The sequence below is a fragment of the Pelodiscus sinensis genome, chromosome 24 (assembly GCF_049634645.1).
Source record: "Pelodiscus sinensis isolate JC-2024 chromosome 24, ASM4963464v1, whole genome shotgun sequence".
In the NCBI taxonomy this organism is placed as follows: Eukaryota; Metazoa; Chordata; order Testudines; family Trionychidae; genus Pelodiscus; species Pelodiscus sinensis.
This window is the reverse complement of record NC_134734.1, coordinates 15238166-15265508: the sequence shown is the minus strand read 5'-3', so window position 1 is coordinate 15265508 and position 27343 is coordinate 15238166. Positions and strand designations below refer to the sequence as shown.

The following is a 27343-nucleotide window of genomic DNA, read 5'->3' as shown; positions in this document are numbered from 1 at the left end:
AGTGGGGCATACCAGGGAGGCTCTCAGTGCTCCTCAGGTGGAAGCTCTCCCACAGGGCCTCCTGGATACTGACAGCCCCTTGAAGCACAGGCCTCAGATAGCCTCAGGCAGCAGCCACACAAAGTAACTCTTGACCTGAGACCCTGCAGGACCTGGTTCCAGCTGGCCTTAAATGTGATTCAGTGTCCAATCAGTGTGGACACGCTATTTTGAAATAGCAAAACGCTATTTCAAAATGCATTTTGTGTGTAGATACGTTATTTCAAAATAACTTATTTCAAATTAACTATTTTGAAATAAGATATTTCAAAATAATGCTGTAGTGTAGACATACTGCAAAAGTCCTAAAAACCTGCTTTGGATTTGTTCATCCACTCTTATAAGTCTTATTTCCCAGCTCCTAAGTAAGACAGATATCTTGGAACCACCTCAGACATACTTTATGCATCCTGGGAGCCCGCATATCTGTGCCCACATCCACCACATAAATACGGGAGGAAATCAGACTGGGAAGAATCAACCGGTTCCGTTTCTTTGTGACATCACCAAAGCTGCTGCTGCAGGTGTTCCACCCAGAGTGATGGAGCTCATCTCGGAGGTTGGGCATGGGCAGGCGATGGATCACCTATACAGTCAAAGGCATGGTTCAGATTCAGTCAGTACAAAAGGCAGTTGCTCCCAGAAAAACAGTTCTTTAGAGATACTCTCACTCCAGGCCGTTAGCATAGGAGACCAGAAGCCAGGACTCCTGAGTTCTATTCCTGGCTCTCTTCTTTCATCGTGCTGGGTGACATCTGGCAAATCACTTCACTTCTCTGTGAATCAGTGATAGGGTGTCCATCCCACATAAGGCCGGAAGGGGTTAAAATGCACCAATTAAACACTTAGGTTGCATTTGGGGTAGGAGCCAGGGAGCAAGGAGGACTAATTAGAGATGAAGCTAAGCCAAAGAGGAACTGGAGGGGCCTGTAGCTGAGAGTAGGAGGCAGGTGGGCAGGCACTGTTAGGCTGAGAGAAGGTCAGGTCACCCAGGCTATGTCTACATTGCACAGTTATTTTGGAATAAGCTATTCCAGAATAGTTATTCCGAAATAGCACAACTACACTGCAGGGAAGCCTCAAAATTAGTCTGAGGCCAGCTTCCCTAACGTAGACGTGCTATCTCGACTTAGAGCCCCAGGAGGAATAACTAAGAATGACCCTGGAGAGGGGCTATTTTGAAATAGCCGAAGTGGAGCATCTACACACACCTTATTTCGAAATAGATTTCGGAACAGGCGTTATTCCTCATAGAATGAGTTTTTTACAGAAGTCAGAATAAGCCATCCATTATTTTGAAATAACGGAATTGCTGTGTGGACGCTCGCAAAGTTGTTTCGGAATAATGACCGTTATTCCGAAATAACTTTGCTGTGTAGACACACCCCAGGGATACAGCAGTGAGAGATAGGACCGTGCAGACCTTATTGTAAGGTGCTTGGGCTGGAACCTAGTGGAGAGGGTGGGCCTGGTTTTCCCATGGGCTTGATGTTCCCTATTAGCCATTGGGGAAGTGGCACCGGTAAGGGGGCAGTGAAAGAGAAGACCAATGGGGACAACAAGTCCTGAGATACTTTGATACACATGATTTCCCCAGAAAGAGAAAACTACAGTGACCTGGCTGGAGGGCTGAGCTATGAAGCAGGAGTGGTTGAATCCTGAGAGAGTAAGACAGCGAGTAATAGCATGCAACCACCACAAGAAGGGACGGTGCCCTCACAAAAGCTAATCCTCAGATGCAGCCAGAAGGAGGCATGCTAGAGTGAAGAGAGCACCTTGTGACAGCATCACGCTTGAATTTGGACATCATGGTATCCTAACCTTTGTTTTTTAATGGTATGTTGTGAAATGTAGCTAATATTGGGAAAATAGAAAGACTTGGCAGCACTTGCAAGAAATACAGAATAGCAAGTGAAAACAATAACATTTATCTCAGCAGGAATGCTCTGAATTTACAAGATTTATCTGATTACAGCTGGGACAAGTCGTGGCAAACTGATTGCAGTTAACCGTCATTTACATTCTTGCTGCTGGTTCTTAGCAGCATTTTGTGTGCAGTTAAGAAACATGGAGAGATCAGTAGTTAAGTCTCTTTAAGAAACTAGATTCCCCAGTAAGAGTTTCAGCAATAATTATGCACAGGAACAACTATGACAAGATGTCTTGCCAATACAGATCAACTTCCCCTCCAGTGCATTTTAATGCTGGAGATCCGAGACTGGAATGCATTAAGCAATTTGAGACGTACAAACATCTTAGTAGAGGTTGAACCTCTCTTATATGGCACTTTCTGGTACAGCAACATCCGTGATCTGGCAGGACCACAGACATTGCTGGGCCAGAGAGCACCTGGACAAGAGAGCTCCAGCAGTTCCGGGACAGGGAGCCCAGCAACTAGGGCTGGCAGTGGAGTCTAGCCTGGGGGAGGGAGCCGGACTGGTGGCTGGGTCAGAAACCCAGGAACAAAGAGCCTGGCAGCTGTGGCTGGTAGCAGAGCCAGGAAGGCAACCAGGGGGCAGGGAGCTTGGCAGTCAGGGCCAGCAGCAGAGCCTTGTGGTCAGGAAGGGAAGCTGGCCAGGTCTGCTGATGAACTCTGGGAGAGTCCAGAGTCCATCAGCAGAGGGGCTGGAATTGACCTCCCCTGGTCCAACAAACTCCCTTGTTCAAGGTTCCAAGAGTGCTGGACCAGGAAGGTCCAACCAGTATTTAAAATGCAGTTTAAATTACACTTAAAAAAACAACAACTATGCACTCATTGGTCCTAAAACCCAGGTCTACCAGGTAACTGGAAGCTGTAGTCTTGGCCAAGACTGTGCTTTCCTATTTCATGACAGAGAGGGTTAGTTTCATAGACTTCCTAAATCACTCTAGGGAGGTAAATAACTGTTAAAACAGTGAACTGGTTAAATGGATAAAATTATCCTGGTTAACGAGTTAACTGTTGGCAGATGGGTGGACAGCAGCTGGGGCCAGGTTCCTGCCCACCCTCCTGGGCTGTGTCAGAGGGGCCTAGTCCTGCATGATGGCCTGTGCCAGTGCAGCCAGGGTCCTACTTGTCCAGCAGGGCTGTTGCAGCTGGGCAAGGGGTCCCGCTAACCCGCTTACCCAGGAGGCTCCAGCACAGCTGGGGCACCACCTGCCCTGCTTTGGCATGGCTGCAATCCCACCTGACTGCCTAGGATGCTCCGGCCTGGCCAGAGCCAGGGTCCCGCCTAGCCGCCCAGGCCATGCTAGCATGGCCAGGGCTGGGGTTCCGCCAGCACGGTTGGGGCTGAGGTCCCATTGGTGTGCTCCAGCACAGCTGAGGTCTGACCGGTCTGACAGCTCAGACCACTCCAGTGTGACCAGGGCTGCACTTCGCCTGGCTGCCCAGGCCACTCCAGTGTGGCCAGGGCTGGGGTCTGGCCTGGCTGCATGGGAGGGCTGGGGTCCTGAATGGCCACTCTGGCCCAGCCAGGGCTCGGGTTCCACCAGTGTGGCAGAGCTGAGGCCCCACCTAGCTGCCCAGGCCACTCCAGCACGTCTGTGTCCAGGGTCTTGCCTGGTCACCTGGGCTGCTGTGGTGCAGCCTGTGCTGGGGTTTCGCCTGCGCGTTCAGGACTGGGGTCCTGGCCTGGTCATCCCAGCCATGCCTGCATGGCCAGGGCTGGGGAGGCTGATTCAGTCATGGTCCTGCCTGCTGCTCCTGCACAGCCAACAGGACTCAGCCAGGGCTGCTCCAGCCTGGCGCAGTTGGCTGTCCAACCGGTTACCCCGTATGCATTCCATCAGCCTTATGCTTACCAGATAACGGGTTAAGCAGTTAACCTTTTACATCCTTAAATCACTCTAATCACCTTAAACAAACCAGTAACTGCGAAGCCTGATGGACACCCCAAATAAATTTGTTCCTGCAGTGATTAGTAATCTTGCTCAATATCCATTGACAATGGCATTTCGGAGGGACCTAAGTTGCTCACTAAGTCTTTGAAAGAGATCTGGGAACAGTAGCTAAATATTGGCCTTCAGCAATCCCTGGAAGATTCCCAAGCCCAAGTTTAGAAAGTGGCTGAAAACACAATGCAAATACACCGCTAAGCCACTGAGTTGTTTTCTTATAGCTTTGATGTGAATTCATAAGCCGTTCAAATCCAAGAGAATGAAATAGGAGCCAGCTGAGCTACCCACGACCTGGGGTTTCATTTTGAACTTGCTGCACATCTCTAAGAAACGTAGCATGGCTAGCCTGACAGTCAACACAGAGATGTCTATTTGAAAGTGGTGAGGAAGAAAACGGAGGAGACAGTAGACAAAGTAAGATTAAGGCGGAATCCGTGGGATCCAACCTACTTAGCCATAAGAGGCCCCAGATAGGATAGCAAGAAGTTGAGCAGGAGAAAATGCAACATAAAGCAGAGCTGAAACAACTAACGGGCTGAGCTGCCCCATTTGGCAGGAAAATCGATGGCTCAGGAAAGGGCACAAGACACGAATCCATCCAGGATGGAGGAGAGAGAGAGAGAGAGAGACTGTCCAGGCTCCTTCAAATTTTGGTGCATCAGGTCCTCATTTAGGTCAAGGATATTGGCAAAGACAGAAAGATTTTCCCTCTGAAGAATGGGTTCAAGGAGCTGCAGCAGAGAGTGTTACTAACCAGCAGTAAAGCAGCCTGGGTCAGGCCAGGCTAGGTACGGAGGATTAGAGCCAGAATCTTGGCAGAAGGGTACCTGACAGTAGTGTGGAGATTTGGGGTCAATATCCACGGTAGCCAGATAGTCAGGCTTCTCTATTCCAGTGTTCCTGTAGATACAGGGCAGGTACACAATCTTCTCTCTGGGACCTTGCAAGGCAGAGAACTGGTTTAAGTCAACAGAAATCAGTGCAATGCTACCCCCAAAGCAAGCCTTGGAGGAATCTCTCACCGGGCTGGATTTGCTCAAATGGGGAATCTGTGTCTTCATTGTGTAGGGAAGCACACAAGACAAGGTCAGTCTGAAGGAGTTTCCCTGCCTGTAGTGTGGCCCGTTCCCAGTCTGCGACTCTATTAGCCCCTCTTTGCTCATGGAAGACTCATCCCTGGATCAGAGAGATTTCTGAAGGGCCCTCGAAATGCAAAGTGTTCTCGGAGAGAGCGGGAATCTCCCTGACCCTTACAAGGATTTTCAGTCTTTCTATTATGCCAGTTGCTCTAGTCAAACGTCAGTGTACCAGCATATGCTAGCCAGCTATGGAGCATCGCACTGGTTATATCAAGCAGGGGAGCAGCAGCAGCCTTTAAAATACATTGAGCCCCTAGAATAAAATCTTGGCCTCAGTGAGGTCAATTGCAAATGCACAATGACTTCAGTGTGATTAGAATCTCATCCCACACTGCTAACAACAAGATTAGAACGGGACTATCCATAGCACCCAATAGTGGAAGAGTAGGCTGCCTTAAGAACAGACAATGCATGAAACTATTTAAAATACCACAAGGTCTCTTTCCCTTTCCTGTTATCTCCTCCCTTCTTGGGCAATCCAGAGAGCGATTTTTGTTAAAAAAAAAAAAGTAACTGGAGAGATAGTCTTTTATTGTTTTTTCAAAGCCACAGCTCCTGGAGCCAAGTGGGTATGTGAGGAGTTCAGCCTTCATTCTTAAAGAAAAAGTAGGTTTCTGGCCCTGGTGGCTGTGGAGAAAGCTTCTAAGTGTGACCCCAGGGCACTCTAAAGGCTCAGAAAGTACAGAAAGCAAATAAAAAGAACCCCAAGCCTATTATTTGTACATAATCTCATGATTCTAAATCCAAATTTAAAGTTTTTGGTGAGACTGACTCATGAATTTTGGAACTGGCAATACTGCCCCATGTAGTTCTAGTTTACCAATGAGGTCCCCATCCACATTACAAGTGCAACATTATAGGACTTAGGGCTGGTCTACACTGAAAACTTCCACCAGCATAGCTTTGTCATAGATTAGGGTTGCTATGTATCTGGTTTTTGACTGGAACACTTGGTCAGAAAGGGTCCCTGGTAGCTTCACCCCACACTGCCAACCAGGCCGTTAAAAGTCCATTTGGCAGTGCAGCGAGGACCTGGGGCTAAGGCAGGATCCCTACCTGCCCTAGCTCCGCACTTCTCCTAGCAGCCACCAACTCCCTACGGCCCCTAGTTGCTGTGTCAGCCATGGACTGGAAAGCTCTGTGTGCTAGCTCCACTCCAAGTGCCGGCTCTGTAACACCTATTGGCTGGGAACCATGCCCAATGGGAGTTATGGGGAACAGTGTCTGTGGGTGCTAACGCAGTGCATGGATCCTCCCTGGTTGCCCATGCACCTAGAAACTGCAAGGACCTGGTGGCTGCTTCCTGGGAGTTATAGTAAGTTCTGCCACATCTTGAAACTCCTGGGATCCCCTCCTGTTCCCCAAACCTCTCATCCCTGGCCCCACCCCTAGCTGGAGCCCACACCCCCTTCCTGCACTCTGAACTTCTCAGACCCAGCCCAGACCACCCTCTTGCATCCCAAACCCCTTATTCCTGGCCTCACCCCCTCTGACACTCCAAACCCTCCAGCTTCAGCCCAGAGCCTCCTCCTGCACTCCAAACCCCTCACCCCCAGATGCACTGCAGAGCCTGCACCCAGGCCAGAGCTCTCACCCCTCCCCCCCCCCCACAGCACCAAAACCCCAGCTCAGTGAAAGTGAGGGAGGGTAGGGAAGAGTGAGTGACAAAGGGGGGAGGGGTCAAGCAAGTTCTATTAGTTCCCTAAATAGAAGAACTAGAGGACACCAAATTAAATTAATGGGGAGCAGGTTTAAAACTAATAAAAGAAAGTTCTTCTTCACACAGCGTGTAGTCAACCTGTGGAACTCCTTGCCAGAGGAGGCTGTGAAGGCTAGGACAGTAACAGAGTTTAAAGAGAAGTTAGATAATTTCATGGAGGTTAGGTCCATAAAAGGCTATTAGCCAGGGGATAAAATGGTGTTCTTGGCCTCTGTTTGTCAGAGGCTGGAGAGGGATGGCAGGAGACAAATCGCTTGATCATTGTCTTCGGTCCACCCTCTCTGGGGCACCTGGTGCTGGCCACTGTCGGCAGACAGGATACTGGGCTAGACGGACCTTTGGTCTGACCCAGTATGGCCGTTTTTATGTTAGCAGGGGCTGGGACCTCAGAAAAGAGGTGGGATATGGGCAAGTAGGCGTGTTCAGTTTTGTGCAATTAGAAAGTTGGTAACCCTGTCTCAAGGATATGAAGAATCCAACCCCCTGAGAGATGTAGCTATGCCGACCTAACCCCCAGCTTTAGGGATGATTTTTTCCACTGAATTTTATCACCTCTCAGGGAGGTGGAAGATTAGTGACAATGATGGGAGAACCCCTCCGGTCCCTGAAGCAGTGTAGAAGTGGAGCTGCAGGTGTGCCACTGTAGCATATTTAAGTATAGACACAATCCCAGTTAGAGCCTAAAAGCCAACTTCTGTTTGGCACAGGTAGCCCACATCAGTATCTCATGTCAAACCAGTCACATGAAATCCATGGCATAGCATCTAAACAGCAGATCCAACAGGCACCACAGGCACCAGGCCAAGGTGTGTGTGGGGCCCCAGCTCCGTGGTCCCAAAAGGGGCCAGGACTCAAGTGGAAAGGGTGGGTCCCAGGACAATCAGCCCTTAGCACCACCCAGACTGGTGCACCCTCCTCTAGCCCCCAGAACTGCGTGGAGAGATGCTCTGGTGGCAATTCTGAAGGGCTTGGGGCTCCGGCCGTGGCAGCCGGGAGCAACTGCCACCTTTGCCCACCCCACTTTCGTCAGCAGGCCTGTCAATAAAAAGTTCTAGTTATGATAACTTCGATTTCAGAATACAGATGAAAGGACTTGCCTTTCATGGCATCTAACGGAGTGCTGTAGCCAGGACCACATGCTCCACATTTTTCTGCTGAAAGAGAGGGGGAAAAAGAAATAAGTTACATATCTCCAAATTGTTTACCTGCATATTTCCCAAGGGGTTGCAAACTTTGGGTGCTCAGCTTAAAGAGATCTTTGACCCCATTTTCAGAAGTGCCAAGCATCCACAAATCCCACTGATCAGTAAAAGCAGAGTACACACAAGACCCAGCATGTCAAGTTGGGAATCCAAATATTGAGGAAAGTCTGAGTGTTAGTTTTCAAGATGTCCCACCCTGCAATTAACACCAAACAATTCAATATTAAGCAGATAAACATCTGGACTTCAGAAAGACTTGGCTGGTGAAAGGTTTTAGGGATTAGTAGGGAAGCACTGATAAGAGTTCAGCAGCTGGATTGCTCAATTTGACAAATCCATTTTATTATTACAAGAAGAGGCCTGCACAGTTGTCTGTGTATTAACCCTTAGAGTGGCTGTTTCTAAGGATTCAGAAACTGGCTGGGGAGCAGGAACGCAGAAGACCAGAAAGGATTCCTAGCAGAGTTTTTGCTTAGTGGAATTCCTGACCTGTACCATTGTCTCACTGCTGGAAACTCAGTTCCCCAGAACCCCGTCCTACCTTCCTGCCGACTGAAACTTTCATGGGTCCCCAGCTGTACTCCTCAACTACCATGATGCAACCTAGCTGTTGCATCAGGAACCAGTAGAAGGGGGTCAGTTCAACTGGGAGTTCATGTTCCCAGAGACTGGGAGGGAATCTGATCAGGGCTGGACTAAGGGGTGGGCGAGCCGGGCGCCAACTGATGGGGGGTGCCTGATGGGGGCTGTAAGGGGCATGTAGCGTCCCTTATAGCTGCAATCAGGCGCTGCGTGCCTGGCTCCCACAGCGTCGGCCCGCTCATCCCTGTGGTGCCAGCCAGCAGAGCCCTTCCTTCCATGGCCACGGGGCCCTGCACGGCCAGGTGCGGCCCAGGCCGCGCGCCAGCAGCGGTGACCGGGCCGGGCAGCGCATGCACCGTGCGCCCCAGGGGTGGGCCCCGGGATACATGCCAACGGCCATGGCCGGGCAGTGCATGCACTGTGCACCCCGGGGGTGGGCCCGTGCACCTTAGGGGGGGTGGAACCGCACATGCACCGTGCGCCTAGGGGCGGCGCCATGCAGTCGGGCGCCAAAATGGCTTGGATCGGCCCTGAATCTGATGAGTGGCAGTGAGTGAATCTGGCAGGTGACAGGGGAAGTAAATATTTGACTGGAGACTCAGGACTTGTTCCTTTATCAGGTTCAGATCAAAGTACTTTAAAGCAGCAGAGGAACTGAAAAATGTTCCTGCTTTAACCCTTAAAACAGGGCTACTCAACACGTGGCCTGTGGGCCGCATGCAGCCTGCGGCCTGTTTGTTTGCAGCCCGCAGTACAGTTTGGGTTTACACGGGGCTCAACATGCAGCCTGCAGGTGGGATCCTTTGAACATAGCCTCCATTGTGAACATGCTCCACAACAGCGAGGCATCTCCCAGGTGGGGTGAGCATTGAAAGACACAAGCGGATGGGCTGGCTGGAACAGACAGTACAGGGTGTTGGCATTTCTAGCCTCCAGAAAGGAGGTGATGGGAGTGCCGGGGCATTGTGGGAAGTGCTTTGTATTCACGCTCGTCAGTGTGAAAGCTATTTGCATATATATTTGTATGTATGTGCAACCACACTTAAGCTGAGGCCCTTGGCATGTGCTGTGAGTATTATTGTGGCCCGTGGGGCTTCCAAAGTTGAGTATCCCTGATTTAAATCATTGGTCTGGGGTAGAGCTGGGGATGAGGGGTTCAATATGCAGACGGTTCTGGAAAGAGAGACCTACCCAGCCCTCTCTCTCTATAGCGGTTTGGGACCAGGTGAGAAGGGTCCAGTATTAAAATGACTATTGAGTTGGGAACCACAGTGTGCACCATTGAGAGACACATGCTTTAGGAAACCTTCTCTATTCAACACTCTAACCCAGCCAGATTGAGAGAATGTACATCCATCTAAGCATCCGTGTACTCCCGCCATCCCTTGCAGGACAACTGGACATGTTACCCATTATTTTCCTTGTCACTATCATCTTCCCCAATGGCCCTCATTCTGGTACCACCCAAGACTACATCTCTCCCTCCTCCTGCCCACGGGCTGGGACACAACTCTTATAATATGATATGCTGATGCCATTGTGTCTAGTGCATACACAGTAGGGATTTCTCCCCTATTTATTTGTATTTCCTCGCCCTATTACTACTGGGGTACCCTTCTCTTACAGGTTAGTATATTTACTGTACAATTTATTATCACATATGTCAATTCATTTCCATGGCACTCTTGTAGTCAACATCTGCAGCCAAAAGTTGGTGTTAACTCATGTTCCTGTAGTTGGCTAGTGTCGTGGACAAACTTCCCCCTTAACCACTCTAGTCTCAAAATTTGGGGGTGGCCATTTATCTGTGCACCAATTTCATAGGCCTCAAGCCTTATGCTAACCACTGAAGCCAATGTTTTACAAGACACAGGCCTGTAGGTTCCTTGCCTTATTGCTAAATAAGTGCTACCAGACTATTTGTTGTTTTTTAAGTTTTTCGTGTTACAAACTAACTCGCCTAACCCTCGGAAACTGCTAAATAAAATACATGCTAAATCTAGCTCAGTGGGTTACACATTTTCCCTTGGCACAGAGCTTCACAATTTGGAGCTACTGTTCATTTTCAAATCAGAAGTGGGACAAACCCCCATATATTGGGACATCTAGAAGGAGTGGTACAGCAAACTTAAATATTGGACAGTTGCCAGTTACTAGCCACATTTCTAAATGTTTCTTGGCTCCCTTTGTAACAATGTAAGTGCATGTTCATTTTAACTACTTAAGAGTACTAGGGTTGATCGTTAAAATAAAATCATAATAAAAGTCTACTGTATGTAAGGGTCAGTATTCCAGACAGTCACAGAAATCGTGTTTCAGGTTTACATTAACAAAAAACTATCTAGGATCAAGAGAACAATGTTGACGCTGTTTAAAATACATATTAACACCATGTTGCAAGTTTATATACCTTGCTATACAGTCACAATGCTCTAGTCCTGAGGAAATCATTCCAGCATGGAGGGAAAGTTCAGCTGCCTCTCCCTGTCCCCCATCTCATACAAATAATGAGTGGCATGTAGCAACATGATAAATTGAGATAATTCTGAGCAGGATTAAAGGACATGATGCCTGTTTTACTGTTGACTACAGTGCTTCAAGCACACGTCTGATAAATGACTTGCCATTTTGCTCAGTTTCAACCTTGTCTTACAATCTTATATTGTGACTAGTAAGTTCTTCAAAAACAAACGCTACAGAATCAGATACCTTCAACTTGATAGGACGTAACAACTGCATTTCCCTGTTTCATCAGATTGTATTCTTTAGGAAACAAAGATGACAAGTTACTTTGTAGAATCCACTCACTACATTCTGAGATTCATTAGTTTAAAACATGACTTCCTCAAAAAGAGAGGGTGCTTTAGTGCTAAATAGGCTGTAGAAGACAGAAAATAAGCAAAAAGGAAGGAAAAACGGTTGTATTCCACATCATTGCATGTCTAAGCGATAAGACAAAATTTAAGCTTTATTAAAAATAGATACATGATATAACTTTCTGGGTGTCTGGCTGGTGAGCCTTGCCCCCATGCTCAGGGTTTAGCTGATCGCCATATTTGAGGTCGGGAAGGAATTTTCCTCCAGGGTAGATTGGCAGAGGCCCTGGAGGTTTTTCGCCTTCCTCTGTAGCATGGGGTACAGATCACAGCTGGAGGATTCTCTGCATCTTGGGGTCTTCAAAGTATTTGAAGGCTTCAATATCTGAGATATAGGTGAGAGGATTATTCTAGGAGGGGTGGGTGAGATTCTGTGGCCTGCACTGTGCAGGGGGTCAGACTAGATGATCATAATGGTCCCTTCTGACCTTAAAGTCTCTGAGTCTATAACTAAACTCTATCCTATTTTTCTCAGTCACCTAAATTAGCAGGGACAAAGCACGTGTTAGACCAGTACTAGATTAATATTACACAAATATGTTGTTCTTTTGCTGATTAACAGGAGAGCACTTAAACTAGGATGTTTGCTAGAGATAACACTGCTCTACAGCCAAAATGCTTCTGAAATAAATGTAGTCAAACTTTACTAATTGTGGGTCACTGAGAATGAAAATGATGCTTAAAATTGTTGATTGGCTCTAGTTTTCAAGATATGCTATTGGGTCAGTATATACAACCCTTGACTTGCGAATGGCGGAGGATAAGTGAGTTATAAAGGGAAGGGATCTCAATTTAAACCAGAAATGACTAAAATACATCTTTGACTGGATCTATGAATAAATCTATGACTGGGTTTGGACAGTACTTGCTTTTTAGGCAAAACAATGAATGATGCAATCTGAAGCTGGTATTGTGTCATACATGATATGAATTGTACCATGTTATTCCTAGAAGTCATGGATGTTTTGCTGCATAATGGCAATGTTTTGCCATCAATTCCAGTTGGTCATGCAGTCCATATGAAGGAAACCTATGACAACATGAAACAACTTTTGAGGTGCATAAACTATGACCAACATCAGTGGCAGCTTTGTGGCGATTTGAAGGTTGTTGCTCTCTTGCTTGGTCTGCAGACTAGATACACAAAGTACTGCTGTTTTCTCTGTGAATGGGATAGTCGTGCAAGAGATTCCCACTACATCAAGATAGATTGGCCACTCTGACAGTCATTGGAGCCTGGGAGGAAAAGTGTTCAGCATCCACCACTTGTTGAATCAAGGAAGATTTTGTTACCACCCTTTCACATCAAGCTGGGTCTGATGAAGAACTTTGTCAAGGCCATGGACAAAACACAAGCAGCTTTCAAGTACCTCCGTGGAAAATTTCCAAGGTTAAGTAAAGCTAAGATAAAGGAAGGTGTCTTTGTTGGTCCTCAGATTCGTGAACTTCTTCAAGATGATGCATTTGACCATGCACTGCGTGGCAAGGAAAAGATGGGATGAAAAACCTATCCGTTAGTGGCAATAAATTTTCTCAGAAACAACAAGGCAGACAACTACAGGTTGTTGGTGGAAAACCTCCTCAAGGCATACAAAAGCCTTGGTTGCAACATGTCACTAAAGATACATTTTTTGAACTCTCATCTAGATTTTTTTCCACCGAACTGCGGAGCAGTGAGCGATGAGCATGGCGAGCGATTTCACCAGGACATTGCAACAATGGAGAAACGCTATCAGGGCAAATGGAGCCCATCAATGCTTGCAGACTATTGCTGGACAGTGACAAGAGATGCTCCATTTAATGAATACAAGAGACAAGCCAAGAAGCACCGAGTAGACACTGAATAGGACTAAACTATGTACATAATGGTTTTTTGCCTTTTGTTTCATAATACATTTTATTTATATAACCCTTTTGCTGATTTTTAAAGTGTTACATAAACAGGACAGGTGAAATATTATCATGTAAAGGAACCATAAACACAGGAAAAGACCTAGGTTTACAATTTATGATTAAAACTCTACTATCTACACAATATACATAGACGTAAAATGTAAAAACTTAAATATCTTGGAAACAGTAGCCAATCAGTTGTTTTAATTGTCATATTTGAATTCAGCACATCAAAATACATAATAAATAGCACATTTTATCTCTGAAGCAGATGACTTCTAAAAAATTGTAGACCAGTGTAATCTAGGGCAAAAGGATGACATTTCATCTCAGCCTCCTTTTTACTCTTTTTCCTTTCCTGCCACTGTTTCCTTCCCTACTTGTTCAAATTAGGGATGTAAGTGACTAATCGACTATTCACTTCCTCCCCCCCTTGCTGCCTCTATCAGAAAGAGGCAGCAAGGGGGAGAGGGGAAGAATAGGAAGGAGTGCTGGGGGGAACTGGCTTAAAAACCAGGCAGAGCTCCGGCTTAAAAGCCAGTGCCTCCCAGCTCCAGCTCCAGCTCCATGGGAGGGGGCAGGGGTGGTGTCCCACCTTTGAAATGTACAAGAGTCCCCAGTGGGGCTCTTGTACATTTGCCTTTGAAATGTAGCAACAGCCAGGAGGGATCTTGCTACATTTCAAAGCAGAAGCACCTTTATCAACTATGAACTAGTCAATGGAAATTCCGTCGACTATTTCATTAGTTGATTAATCTAATTTTAACATATCTAGTTCAAATATTCTAAACAGTGGAGCATCTGTTTGAAGCTGACATATAGCTTTCACGGTATTTTGCATCAGACTCTTCATGAACACACAGGTCGTGAATCTGCTATTTGTAACATTTTGTAGCAAGATGTTGATAAAAATGTTGACACTCTAGATATTAACGTGTCATTACACATACAAGTCACCATTACATTGCAGCTATCTTGGCATCTTACTGAATGTTTAGAATACCTTGAAGTTGGACTGTATTTGTGATTGAAGTCTAGCGAAAGACTGATTTGCTTTGCAAACTACGGTAAAGGGCTTTTTTTCCGGAGGATTGGGGCCAGTGTAGACGCTCTTTTCCGGCTTTTTTAAAAGCCGGAAAAAAGCGGCGGACATTTTCATTTAAATGCCGCGGGGGATATTTAAATCCCCCGCGGATTTCCCTATTACGGCTTCTGAAATTAACATGCCCCTTCCAGAAAAGGGGCCAGTGTAGACGTAGCCAGAGTGACTGGGATAAGTAGTTAGTTCCATTTACTGCTAGATTAGGATTAACTGAATTTTTTCCCCAAAATGTGGAGGGTATCTTTATTGACAAAGCTCCTCTGCCATGCAGTCCATTTTCCCTCCCATTCACCATAAAGACAACAGCCTTGTCATAATTACAACTATTGCAGAAGGGAAGCTATATTTTTAGTGCAGAATGGTTTGTCCTTTTTCACAAAGAGGTCACACTAGGTCTGATTTTTGGTTTCCCTGTAGTTTGCGCAGTCATTTGCCCCAGTGCAAACTGAGCATAAGACACTGCTATTCTGATGCTAGTAGCATTCTGTATCCTCTTTCTGCAGTTGTTTACACCAATGCTAAGTGCAGGAAAGTGGGGTGACTTCTTTGTTCTTTATTTAAACTCCCTCTTCTATCTGTCCTGTTTCCATCAGTGAAACCAGGAACAGAGCCAACCCTATGTGAGCTGCTAGCTTATCAACCACCAGCAAGTGCTCCATGGATCACTGCATGCCAACCTCTGTTCTAGTTAACAAGAGGGTACATGGATGGGCTCTTGCAACATTTACTGTTGTTTTAAAGCTGGGACGGGAAACCTTTTTTGGTTTAGGGCCACTCAGGGTCACACATAAGAAATGAGACAGCTCTCGCTGCCCTCACCCCCCCAAGTGAGAAGGAGGAGAAAAAAACCCTCAGAGATGTGGCCCCCAACTGAGCTGCAGGAAAAAAAGACGGTCCCCTCAAACTCCAACCCGAAGGGGGGAGGCAGGAAGGCTCAGGGCTTACCCATAGGGCTGCATTAACTCTTCTGGGGCCCCAGGGCTAGTGAATTTTGTGAGACCCCCTTAGGCTCTATGATGAAGTGTGAAGAAGGGGGGTACCAAGAAGTAGACTGGAGGTAGGAATATAGGGTCTGGGAGAGAGGGAGGGAGGGAGGGAGGAAGGATGCAGGAGCAAGCTGGGGGTGAGGGGTCTTGAAAGAAGGAGGGTTCAGGAGCAGGGTGGGGGGAAGGTTGCAGGGTCTGAAAGGGACAATGAGTGTAGTAGTGGGATGGGGACTCTGGGGGGAGGAAGAGTGAAGAAGCAGGGTGGCAGTGTGGGGTCTTGAAGCGTGTGTGCGTGCGATGGGGCAGGGATTGGAGGCTCCTACCTGACACAGCTGCTGGGGAGGCACAGGTGGCTCTGCACACTGCAGGGATTGGGAAGCACTCCCTACAGTCATTGCCCTCCCCCTGCCGTTCCCATGGGACATGATTCCTACTCAACAGGAGCGATGGAGGATGGTGCCTGCAGGCAGTACTTCCCTGCAGTGGAGTCACTTCCTCCCTCTGCCAGGCAGAGCCCGCGAAACAGATACAGCCCTCAGCTTCTTTTGTTTAGGTCTTTGAGGCTTGGGGCTCCTCCCCCTGCAGTGAGGAATGGGTGCTAGTGCTCTGACCATGGCACCTCTGTCACTTTATTGGATTCTAAAGATCACTGTTGCACCCATGGGGTGGGGGGGAGGGGGTGTTTGCCCCAAAAGTCTGTACAAAGAGGGTCATGTGAGATGTTGAATGAAAGCTTATGTTCTACTAATTCTGTATATGCTATTCATGTACTTGTATAATATCTGTATGTGGGGTTATAAATATGAACTCTGTGTTGATGCTGGAAAATTCTCTGTCTGAGACAGAGCAATAGGCAAAGAATGTTCAGCCAGTGGCTATGCTAATTAGCAAGGAGACAATGAATCTCTTGGTGCCAATACACCCCTGAGGAATGTGACTGATACCTGCAAACCAGCCAGGGCATAATAGCTGCCAGCATGTGAAACAGAGATAGGTTGCTCAACCATGTGACCTGCTCTGGCCAGGAGGATGCCAGGAGAGGTATATAAGTGCCATGTGGCAACCTCCATCTTATTTCCAGTTCAGCTCCTGATCCCAGATTCAGCCTTTCAGGGAACAATGAGCTGGAAAGAACCATGGACCCACCCTGATATAGGATGTACACCAGAGACTTATAAGATAGCAGTTTATAACATCTCTGCTAAGAGCCTGCATTGAGAACTTGGTGATTCGATGCATGTAATGTATTCTCCTTAACAACCTTACTCTCATGCTTTTCTTTTAGTAATAAACCTTTAGATTTTAGATTCTAAAGGATTGGCTCAGCGTGATCTTGTGGGTTAGGTCCAGAGTGTAAATTGACTGGGACATGTGGCTAGTTTCTTGGGACTGGGAGAACCCATTTGGGGTAGGTGAAATTGGGTTCTATAACCCCTCACCTGTGTGTTAGGCCCAGGGCTGATTGAAGCATAGGAAGAGCTGGGGTGTCAGAGGGGTTTTGCTCATGAAGCTTCTGGCTGGCCAGATTGGCAGCTGAAGCGCTCCGTGTGACTAGTTGTGGCCTGTTTGGGAAGATCTCTAGTCTGGAGCTGTAAGGAGCCCTGAGTTTGCGCGGATGCCCTCGGCTGTGCCCAGACCCGGCCCATCGGTCACAATCCCCCCAAGCCTCACAGGCCAGATCAAAACAAGCTGGGGTCAGATCCGGCCCGTAAGGCATAGATTCCCCATCCCTGTTTTAAAGATAAGAACCATCAGTGAAAGAACACACTGTTAGAGAAAAGAAACTGCCCCCCCCCCGGTAAAAAAGTTTGGCCAGGCCGCTCTTGTTATAGTGGGCTGCAGTACTCCTTGAGAGAAAAAGGCCGCACCCTTCCTGCATACCATTGCCTTTAGAAAAAAGGAAAGGTGTGAAAAGGGGAAAATAGCCTCAGACGCTACCACCCGTCACCTTGGCGTGAGAACTGCGGGGCTTACCTGGTCGCATGAAACCTGCACAGTTTCGGCCCGACCCCTGGGACACAGACCCCCCCACTTGGTGACCATTGGGCCATATATGGTAATATGCAAGCGCAGGAAAGCGATGTGCAGATTTGGGGATAAATACCCATGGCACAGTTCGCTCTAGGAGGTCTTCGCAACACACGTACCACCGTGCGTGTGCCTTCCCGTATACTTCCAAGCGCTGCCGGCCTGATCAACCGACTAGCCACCTCCCCCGACTCTCGGGCGTAACCAAGGCCTTCGCAACCGAACCGATATCTGTGAAATGTTCCGTGTGCTGTGTAAGTTGGTATGTATGATTTGATTTTTTCCTGTTGTATAAGCTTAGTGTTGTAGTTGTTTTTGGGTAGTACGTAAGAGTTTGTAGTTATCACTGTTATTTAATTACTGTAGCTGGATAGTTTAAGATTAGAGACTATTCCCCTTGCCATTCCCATCCTTATATCTCTGACACGTTTTACTAGAAGCCATAGAATAAATGTAATAAATACTGTAAATCCATTATTAACACGGTCTATTAAAAATCTTAGAATAAATACTATAAATTCACCATTGTCATAAATAAATATTTTTTATTTGATAAAACTGTCCACCTGGTTCTGTCCTTTCCCCCTTGGGTATTTATCATCGGACCTGTGATTCTCGCGACACACACCTTGGGCCTGCAGTACTCCTCCCACCACCCAGCATGGTTTAAAGTTGGGGGAGACAGTTTTCGCAAGCTCATAGAAATAGAAAAGGGCTGTTCTTTTGAGGATTCCAAGGACTCGCATACAACCAAAAGTCATCCCTGAGAATGACAGTTCATCTCCACTCTAGTTTTTTAACCACACCAAGTTCTGCTGTTGTGCTAAAATGATAGAACATGCTGTACAAAGTCAGAGTGCAAAGACCGTATCCTCTAGTCCAAGAGTTCTCAACCAGGGGTCTGAGGCCCACTGGGGGACTACAAGCAAATTTCAAGGGATCTGCCAAAATCAACCAGCGAAGGGACCAGCAGGGCTGACAGTCTCACTGGGCCCCTCCACAAGGTGGTAGAGAGGCCTGCTTTGTCCCCCAAGAAGGGTCAGGACTGGGGCTAAGCAGCCCTTAGCACCACCAGGAGAGCACCTCATCTCCCTCAGGCAGCGCTCTCCCCTCTCTGGGTATGTGTACACTACCCCGCTAGTTCGAACTAGCGGGGGTAATGTAGTCATCCGCAGTTGCAAATGAAGCCCGGGATTTGAATTTCCCGGGCTTCATTTGCATGAAGCCGGCCGGCGCCATTTTTAAATGCCGGCTAGTTCAAACACCGTGCTGCGCGACTACATGCGGCACGGAGTAGCTAGTTCGGATTAGTTCGTAGTCGCACGGCACGGTGTTCGAACTAGCCGGCATTTAAAAATGGCGCCGGCCGGCTTCATGCAAATGAAGCCCGGGAAATTCAAATCCCGGGCTTCATTTGCAACTGCGGATGACTACATTACCCCCGCTAGTTCGAACTAGCGGGGTAGTGTAGACATACCCTCTGTCAGCAGGCTTGGAAGGGACGGTGTTAGACTCTGAAGCTACCTTGCTGCTTAGAGCAGAAGTTGAAATCTAAGCAACTTAGCTTCGTGCGGCCCTGGGTACTTGCTCTGCTTATTACCTCTAATGTCAGCCCTGGCTTGTAAGTTAGTGGATATAAAAAAAAAAGTTGTTAGGGTTCCAGTGGGCCTCAGAAAGAAAATGTTATAGTATGTTGAGGAGGGCCTTAGAAAGAAAAAGGTTGAGAACTGCTCCTCTAGTTTAGTAGTCAGAACAGTGGACTAATGCCAAGATACCAAGGTTCTAGTTGTAACTCTTGCTGACTCATTGTGATCTTAGGGGAAGTTACTTCATTTTTCTGTGCTTCTGTCTGAGAATAATAATACTTCCATAGATTCTCAGTCCAGAAAGGACCATTATGACCTTCTGGATAATACAGGCAATAGAACTTCCCCAAAATAATTCCTAGTGCAAAAATATGCCCTATTTACATAATAATATAAGAACAGCCTTTTCCTGGGTCAGATCAACGGTCCATCTAGCCCAGTATCTGGTCTTTGGACAGTGGCTAATGCCAGGTGCCCCAGACGGAATGAACAGAACAGGTGATCACCAACTGACCCATCCCCTGTTGCCCATTCCCAGCTTCTGACAAACAGAGGCTAGGGACACCATTCCTGTCCATCACGACTAATAGACATTGATGGACCTATCCTCCATCAGTTTATCTAGCTCTTTTTTAACCCTTTTATAGACTTGGACTTTACATCATCCTCTGGCAAGGAGTTCCATGGGTTGGCTGTATGTTGTATGAAGAAATACTTCCTTTTGTTTCTTTTAAACCTGCTACCTATTAATTTCATTTGGTGACCCCCTAGTTCTTGTGTTATGGGAAGAAGTAAATAACACTTCTTTATTCACTTTTTTCACACCAGTCATGATTTTATAGATCTCTATCATATCCTTCTTTAGTCTCCTCTTTTTCAAACTGAAAAGTCCCAGTTGTATTAATCTCTCTTCATATGGCAGCCATTCCATACTCCTAATAATTTTTGTTGCCCTTTTCTGAACCTTTTCCAATTCTAATATATATATATATTTTAGTTGAGGTGACCACATACCATAGATTTATATAGAAGCAATAAAATATTCTCTTATTTTCTATCCCTTTCTTAATGATTCCTAACATTCTGTTTGCTTTTTTTTTTTTTTTTTTTTTTAAACTGCTGCTACACACTGAGTGGATGTTTTCAGAGAATTACCCACAATGACTCCAAGATCTCTTTCTTGAGTGCTAACAGCTAATTTAGTCCCCATCATATTATATGTATAATTGGGTCTAGGGATGTGAAAGTGTAACCATGTACATGGTTAACGGCTGAGTCTGGGCTCATCAGTCAACCTTCATGGTTACATGCAGGGCTTCCAGTATGTGTGGGGAGACTACTTAAAAGCTGGCTCCCTGCATACATTAGCACCTGGGGAGCTGCCTACTTCCTTGTGCTGCTGCATCTGTATCAGAGGCAGCAGCACAGGAGAGGGCAGGCAGGAGCCGCTGTGCACGAGGAGCCAGCTTAAAAGTCGGCTCCCTGCACTCACCCAGCTGCCACCCTGCATGTAACTGCGGTTACTTATTTACGTAAGTAAACATATTTTAACATTACTAGTTGAGATTATAGTTTCCAATATGCATTACTTTGCATTTATCAACATTAAAATTCATCGTCATTTTGTTCCCCAGTCACCTAGTTTTGTGAGATCCTTTCTAAGCTCTTCACAGTCTGTTTGGACTTAATTATCTTGTACAGTTTAGTATCATCTGCAAATTTTGCTACCTCACAGTTTATCCCTTTCTCCAGATCATTTATGAATACACTAGAAGACTTACCTGGTGTTGCATGGGGGCAGGCTCAGGGCGGCTGTGAAGGTCTGCCATTGGCTCTCCCTGGGTCCAGGCTGGGCCTGGGAGGGGGGGTCTGGCCCAGGGACAGAATGGGGCAGCCTATGGATGGGTGGCGGCCACGCAGGCCTCCTGCTGACGCTCCCTGAGCCCAACTGGGGAGTCCACTCCAGGGGCAGAAAGGGGAGGCTGTGCAGGCTAGCTGGCTGTGGCTTCTGAAAAGGGCTGCAGCAGTGGGGCTCAAGGGGCTTCCCCCCTCTGGTTCAGTGCTGGAGCTGATGGGTAGGGTCATGTGGCAAGAGGGCCACTCTCTTGATGATGTGGCTGTCCCCAGCGGTCACTGTGCAAGTATAGCTGTCCCCTGCAATCGTTGCCCGCAGTGGTGACTATGAATATAGCTCTGCCCTCTCCCTTTCCATGTTATGGAAAACAATAACGTTCCAGGCATATCCCATTTTCCTGGCATAACCAAACCCTGACCTTACTTTAAGTTAGGATAAGAGTAAGCTGCATACCAAATGGTGTTCTTAGCTCTTACCATTTAGTAGAAGTTCTTGAACAAACAGATTTGCAGACAGACAGAGGGACTCAGTCACACAATTCTCTAAAATTTAGATACAGATTGAATAGGATTGGTCTCACTACAGATCCCTGGGGGACATTTCTATTTACCGCTCTCCATTCGGAAAACAGTTTATTTATTCCTACTCTTTGTTTCTTATCTTTTAACCAGTTATTAATCCATGAGAGGACGCTCCCTCTTATCCCATGACAGCTAACTTTGCTTAAAAGCCTTTGGTGAAGGACCTTGTCAAAGGCTTTTTGGAAATCTAAGTACACCATATACACTGGATCTCCCTTGTCCACATGCTTGGACATTTCTAGTCTGAATTTGTCTAGCTTCATCTTCCAAACCATTGGATCATGCTATTCTCAAAGGGTTGTCGAGTTTTAATAAATAGCAGTAACGTGCATTCAGATCTTTGGGGAAAAGATGTCATGGAAATACAAAGACATCTAAAGACACTGAGTACCATGCAAGTGTTAAAAATTGAACATGAGTGCCTATTTTCAGAATAGATTTTGAAAAGAATAATCTTTTTATAATGAAAAGATCATTTCCTTTATGCTTATGCAACCCGGCGGTTACATTATACGATTGAGCTATAAAGCCTGTTGAGGCAGCTACAGTAAACTTGCAGACTGTTCAGATAAAATAGGAGTTGTTGGAAGCCTGCCTAAAGAGATTATAGATTTTATAGATTTACAACATGCAATAGAATCATAAAAACCGTTTCAGCCCCTAGATAAAGTATTGCATGCTAGTTAGTTCAATGTAACAGTCATATCTGCACAATCAAAGGATACCTCCCCACATAATTTGGGTTAAAGTAGTATATTTGAGGTTAAAGGAATAAAGAAGATTCCAGAATGTTTAACTGCACCACCAAACTGCTACCCTTTTATGTATATGAGTGCACAATTTCTGGGCTAGACTTTGTGTACCATAATTCAGCAACAATAAATTATAACTGCCTTCCCTAAAACAAAAACTCATACTGTATAACAAGCCTAACAGACCTTTCACGTTGATCATCACAGCACACCATTATTATAGTGCGTATGTCTGTACAATAGTCTTTGTGACATGGAAACCCATTTACGGCAAAACAAATGGAATTAAGTCTTTAGATTTCCTCTGAAAACATTAGATGGATGGAATTGCTTTTCTACATCCCCTGCTTGTTTTGGAGTTTGAACAAACAGACAGTTCCCTTATCACGCTACAAGATTTTGTTTAACTTATCCAGTAACATCTATTTAAAAAAGGAGTTAGCTCACTAAGTTAGATTTATGACGGAACTTTGCCTACAGTATACTGATGAGAGTATACATCAGACCTGGAGGATAATAGCAGTAATTTTGACATTGTTCAACTGTCACAATGTTCGGAAGCTTCAGGGGATAGCCAAGTTAGTCTGTACAGAATAAACTTAAAAAACAACAAATGGTCTGGTAGCACTTTATAGACTAACAAAACATGTAGATGGTGTCATGAGCTTTCGTAGGCACAGCCCACTTCTTCAGATGACCAGAGATCATTTGAAGAAGTGGGCTGTGCCCACGAAAGCTCATGACACCATCTACATGTTTTGTTAGTCTATAAAGTGCTACCAGAACAACTGTCACAATGTAAGTGTTAACAGTAAAAGTGGGCCAAAAGTAACACTTGTGTGAAAAATTGAGATAAGAGTCCATCTCACCCAAACAATAAATAGCAAGCACATGGAGAATGCCGATTCTATCTCAAGTCTGAAAGCTGCACAAAAGGACAATCCAAATTGTTTTAGGACTCGTCAGAAAACCATGAAGCATCTGAACACTGCATTGGGTCAGATGTCGTTTTCTCTACATGTAAGATATTAACATCACTCTTTAGGCGTGTACACTGCAGTCATTATGATAGGAGCCTTATCTGTGTTACTAATCGGCCCTGACTAATAAAGAAACAGATCTCAAATTCTAGTTTACTTTTCATCATTTATTCTGTCAGAATGGCAAAAAATATTCAGGTTGGATAGTTAAACCAGTCTAGCCAGTTTAGCTTTTCTGCCTTTATAAGGGATTTTTAACCATAGTCACCATGCACTTTTTCATGTACCATGACAAGCACAATGTACTAATTGAGGCTGTAAATAATACAGGCAGTCCCCGGGTTACGTACAAGATAGGGACTGTAGGTTTGTTCTTAAGTTGAATCTGTATGTAAGTCAGAACTGGCGTCCAGATTCAGCCGCTGCTGAAACTGACCAGCGGCTGACTACAGGAAGCCCGAGGCAGAGTTGCTCTGCCCCGGGCTTCCTGGAATCAGCCGCTGATCAGTTTCAACAGCGGCTGAATCTGGACGCCTGGGACAGAGCAACTGGGGCGCTGCCGGGTAGGTCCCCGCAGCGCCGCAACTCAGCGCTGCGGGGACCAACCCGGCAGCACCCCAGCTGCTCTACCCCAGGTATCCCCAAGTTAGCCGCTGTTGAAACTGATCAGCGGCTGATTCCAGGAAGCCCGGGGCAGAGCAACTCTGCCTTGGGCTTCCTGTAGTCAGCTGCTGGTCAGTTTCAGCAGCGGCTGACTTGGGGACGCCTGGGGCAGAGCAGCTGGGGTGCTGCCAGGTTGGTCCAGTAGCGTCAGCTGGGATGCTGCTGGGTTGGTCCAGTAGCGCCGAGGAGCGGCGCTGCGGGACCAACCGGGCAGCGCCCCAGCTGCTCTACCCCAGGCGTCACGAGAAAAGCCTGGTCTGCTGGGGGGGGGGCGCACTAGCTGCGCCTCCCCCCCCCCACCAGCAGACCAGGGAGACGCGGGTGGCGGGACCGCCGAGACGCGCCACGGTCCCGCCCGCGTCCTCCGAGGCTTTGCTCCGCGTCTCCCTGGTCTGCTGGGGCGGCTCCTCCAGCAGACCAGGGAGACGCGAAGCAGCTTTTCTTGCCCTGGAGGATGCGGGCGGCGGGACCGCGGCGTGTCTGGGCGGTCCTGCCGCCCGCATCCTCCGGGGCGAGAAAAGCCCCGTTCGTAACTACGGATCCGACATAAGTCGGATCCGCGTAAGTCAGGGACTGCCTGTACAGGATGATATTTACATCTCAAGAAAAACATCCTCTACTTGTGTTCATTATGTTTCCTCAAAAAATGTTTCTAAAAGGAGTTTATATTAATAGTAGGATTTGTAAAAAGCAAGTAAATATGTTAAATGCTAATCCTTAGCTACCTGGCAGTCTCCCTTAAAGGATGGGAGGCTCAAAATTACAGTCACTCAGCAAGATTACTGTTATCACACCTTTCATGCCACTTCCAAATTCTGAAATAAATTCACGCAGCTGTTTCTCACCTACCAAAAGATTCATTTAAAGATTATAAACATAGTGGTATTTTTAGTTAGTTAAAATAGTTTAAAGAAATAAAGTTTAGCCCCCCACACTTCTTAAGTTTACTCTTCATTGCTTATTCAGTAGCAAATCCACTAGTCCCTGCTTAGGGGAAAGTTAGGAAGTCTTAAAGGATAAATGCTGCAGCCTGCAAATACCAACAATAACAAGATACATTACGGAACCACCAGCCACAACTGTGGGTCTTTGTGCCTAATGCTACTTGCAGACTGGAGACAGTTTCTTACCCATGTTGAATGGCTTCAGATCAGGTCAGATCTTCCCAGCAGCTTAAATCCTGGAATAAGAAGCAGTGTGACAGGAGAAGATTCCACAGAGAAAAGGCTAGTGTTGAGGGGTCATATATAGCAGTTTAGAGGGTGGGCAGGAGGAGGGACTGGCAGGGCAAGCTCTAAGGGGAGGTCCATAGAAAGGGCGGAAAGCATGTGGGAGGTGCCAGAACAGCACACCACCTTCTCCTATCCCTGCAAATACAGGGAAGCTACGAAGGTTGTGAAGGACTCTGCTGCTCCCTTCCCCAAATGCTGGGTAATGCAGCTGGTTCTGGTGCAGCTCCCTCCCACCTGTTTTTCCTCATACTCTGGTCATGTGCATGTCTCCTGCAGCCAATAGTTTGCTGACACTGAGAAAAGACAGGCTTTTACCAGTGAAAAGGAGAGGAAACAATTCTGTTCATAAAATTCTTGCTTCTGGGCACTATTTCAAGTTCTTCAGCAGGCAGTGAAATGCATGACCTAGTTACAGCTCCCAATTGTCTCTTGCTTGGCAGGCCAGTGGGTTTTTTTTCTATTCATATGGTTTTCAGTCCTCTAAGCAAGACAGCTAGCTGCAAGAGCTCTTCCTGCTAGTTGCAGTTAGACTCATTTTTCCCATGAAAACTCAGAGCTTATTTTTTTTTTTTTTTTGCAGGGGAGCCATCTTCCATCTCTGCTCCCAGGGAAATCCTCCACTTTGGATACTGCTAAACAGTCCCTAATCAGGAATTATTATAATATATTCCCCCTGGCTGTTTAAAGAGAAATATATATATATATATATTGTACAGGCAGTCCCTGGGTTACGTACAAGATAGGGACTGTAGGTTTGTTCTTAAGTTGAATTTGTATGTAAGTCGGAACTGGTACATATTGTAGGGGAAACTCTAGCCAAACATTTCTCCACAGCTCAGTTTTGTTCTCCCACACCTCACTTCCCTCAGTCTTTTATTCTCAAGCTAAGGTGTCTGCTGAGAAAAGCCGCTCCGCATCTCCCTGGTCTGCTGGGGGGGGGGGGCACTAGCTTCGTGTCTCCCTGGTCTGCGGGGGGAAGCAGCTAGTGCGGGGTTGCCTCACCCCGTTTGTAAGTAGGAATCCGATGTAAGTCGGATCCATGTAACCTGGGGATTGCCTGTATTCTACAATGCAATCAGCTTCCCTGCCATTTCCAGAAATGTTCCCAGGAGAGGATGTAGCAACCCAGTCTACAAATCACTCAATTTAAAATCTAACCCCTTCTCAATACCCACCATTGAGAATGCCCTTGACAATCCTAGAGCCAAGGGTCTGGTAGGTAGAATGACATAAACCAACCACAGCTAACAATTTATTTAATGAGTTGATCCCTCTTTCCAGTATGAAAATTGTACATGAGCAGTGTGCATTTATAACTAATTTGTTTGCCATTCCTAACCACTTGCCAAATGCTTTGTGCAAATATATCTCAGCTTAATGGCTGCTTGAAAATTATTTGCTGGGGATTCCTCCAAATACTTGATAGTTACAATTCAATATTCCAGGTGCATGATGGTCCATCTAAGTCACATGGTATTGTTTCTCTTTCCTAATTTGATACTCTGCCCTCTGTTGATCACTTCCAATCAAAAGGCATTTCATTTTGTAGCAAAGAGTATTTTGTTTTGTGATTAAGTTAATGTTGACAACAGGCCTGCAAATGGTTGAATGAGCAAAGTTTCACTTAAATGACACTTTGATAGGCTTGCCAGGTGTCTGGTTTTGAACCAGGCAGTCCAATATTTGAGCTTTCTGTTCAGGAAACAAATTGAGAAAATATAAATGAGAAAATCTAAATGTCTGGTATTTTCTAAATAAGCTGTAATGTAAATTGCAATGTCATGTCAAGCGTGTCTGGTATTTTTGTTGAAACCATCTGGCAACCCTACAGTTTGCGAATAGTGCATAAAAAGGGATGTAAGAAAATTTAACAATGTGTTATTTAGAATTCATTAAATATTTGCCATTATAGGATGTATGTATTCCCACCTTAGTCACTGATCTGGTGGGTGTAATTTGTCTAGTCCAGGAGTGAGCAATAAAAAATGGCGGCCATCACAGGGCACCGCTGCTATATTTACCTGTGCTTCCTCAGGTATCAGCTGATCTCTGCTCTCATTGGCTGTGGATCAAGGACCAGCACACTGTTTCCCCATGATCCCATTGGCTGCGAACAGCAATCCACAGCCAACAAAAGCTGCGATTACCTGATACCTGTAGAGGCGCAGGTAAATATAGAGGAGGGGGCCCACTTGAACTAATCTTGTGAACCAGAATTTGCCCACCCATGGTCTAGTTTTTTAGAAAG

General features: G+C 46.3%; 1 protein-coding gene across 2 annotated transcripts in view; it reads right to left on the bottom strand.

The window, feature by feature from the left end:
* Window positions 1-25170, bottom strand: part of SELENBP1 (selenium binding protein 1) — a 45554-nt gene extending 20384 nt beyond the window's left edge. Inside the window, exons 1-4 of one of the 2 annotated variants that reach the window (XM_006113944.4) lie at window positions 24994-25170; window positions 7875-7928; window positions 4746-4858; window positions 440-625 (exon numbers count right to left, since the gene is read on the bottom strand). In XM_006113944.4, the coding sequence (XP_006114006.1) occupies window positions 440-625; window positions 4746-4858; window positions 7875-7928; window positions 24994-24997 (357 nt within the window). In that variant the 5' untranslated portion in view covers window positions 24998-25170. Of the gene's footprint in view, window positions 1-439; window positions 626-4745; window positions 4859-7874; window positions 7932-24993 lie in introns of both variants that reach the window. The other variant, XM_006113943.4, reaches the window with a different exon arrangement.
* Between the last annotated feature and the right edge of the window lie 2173 nt (window positions 25171-27343).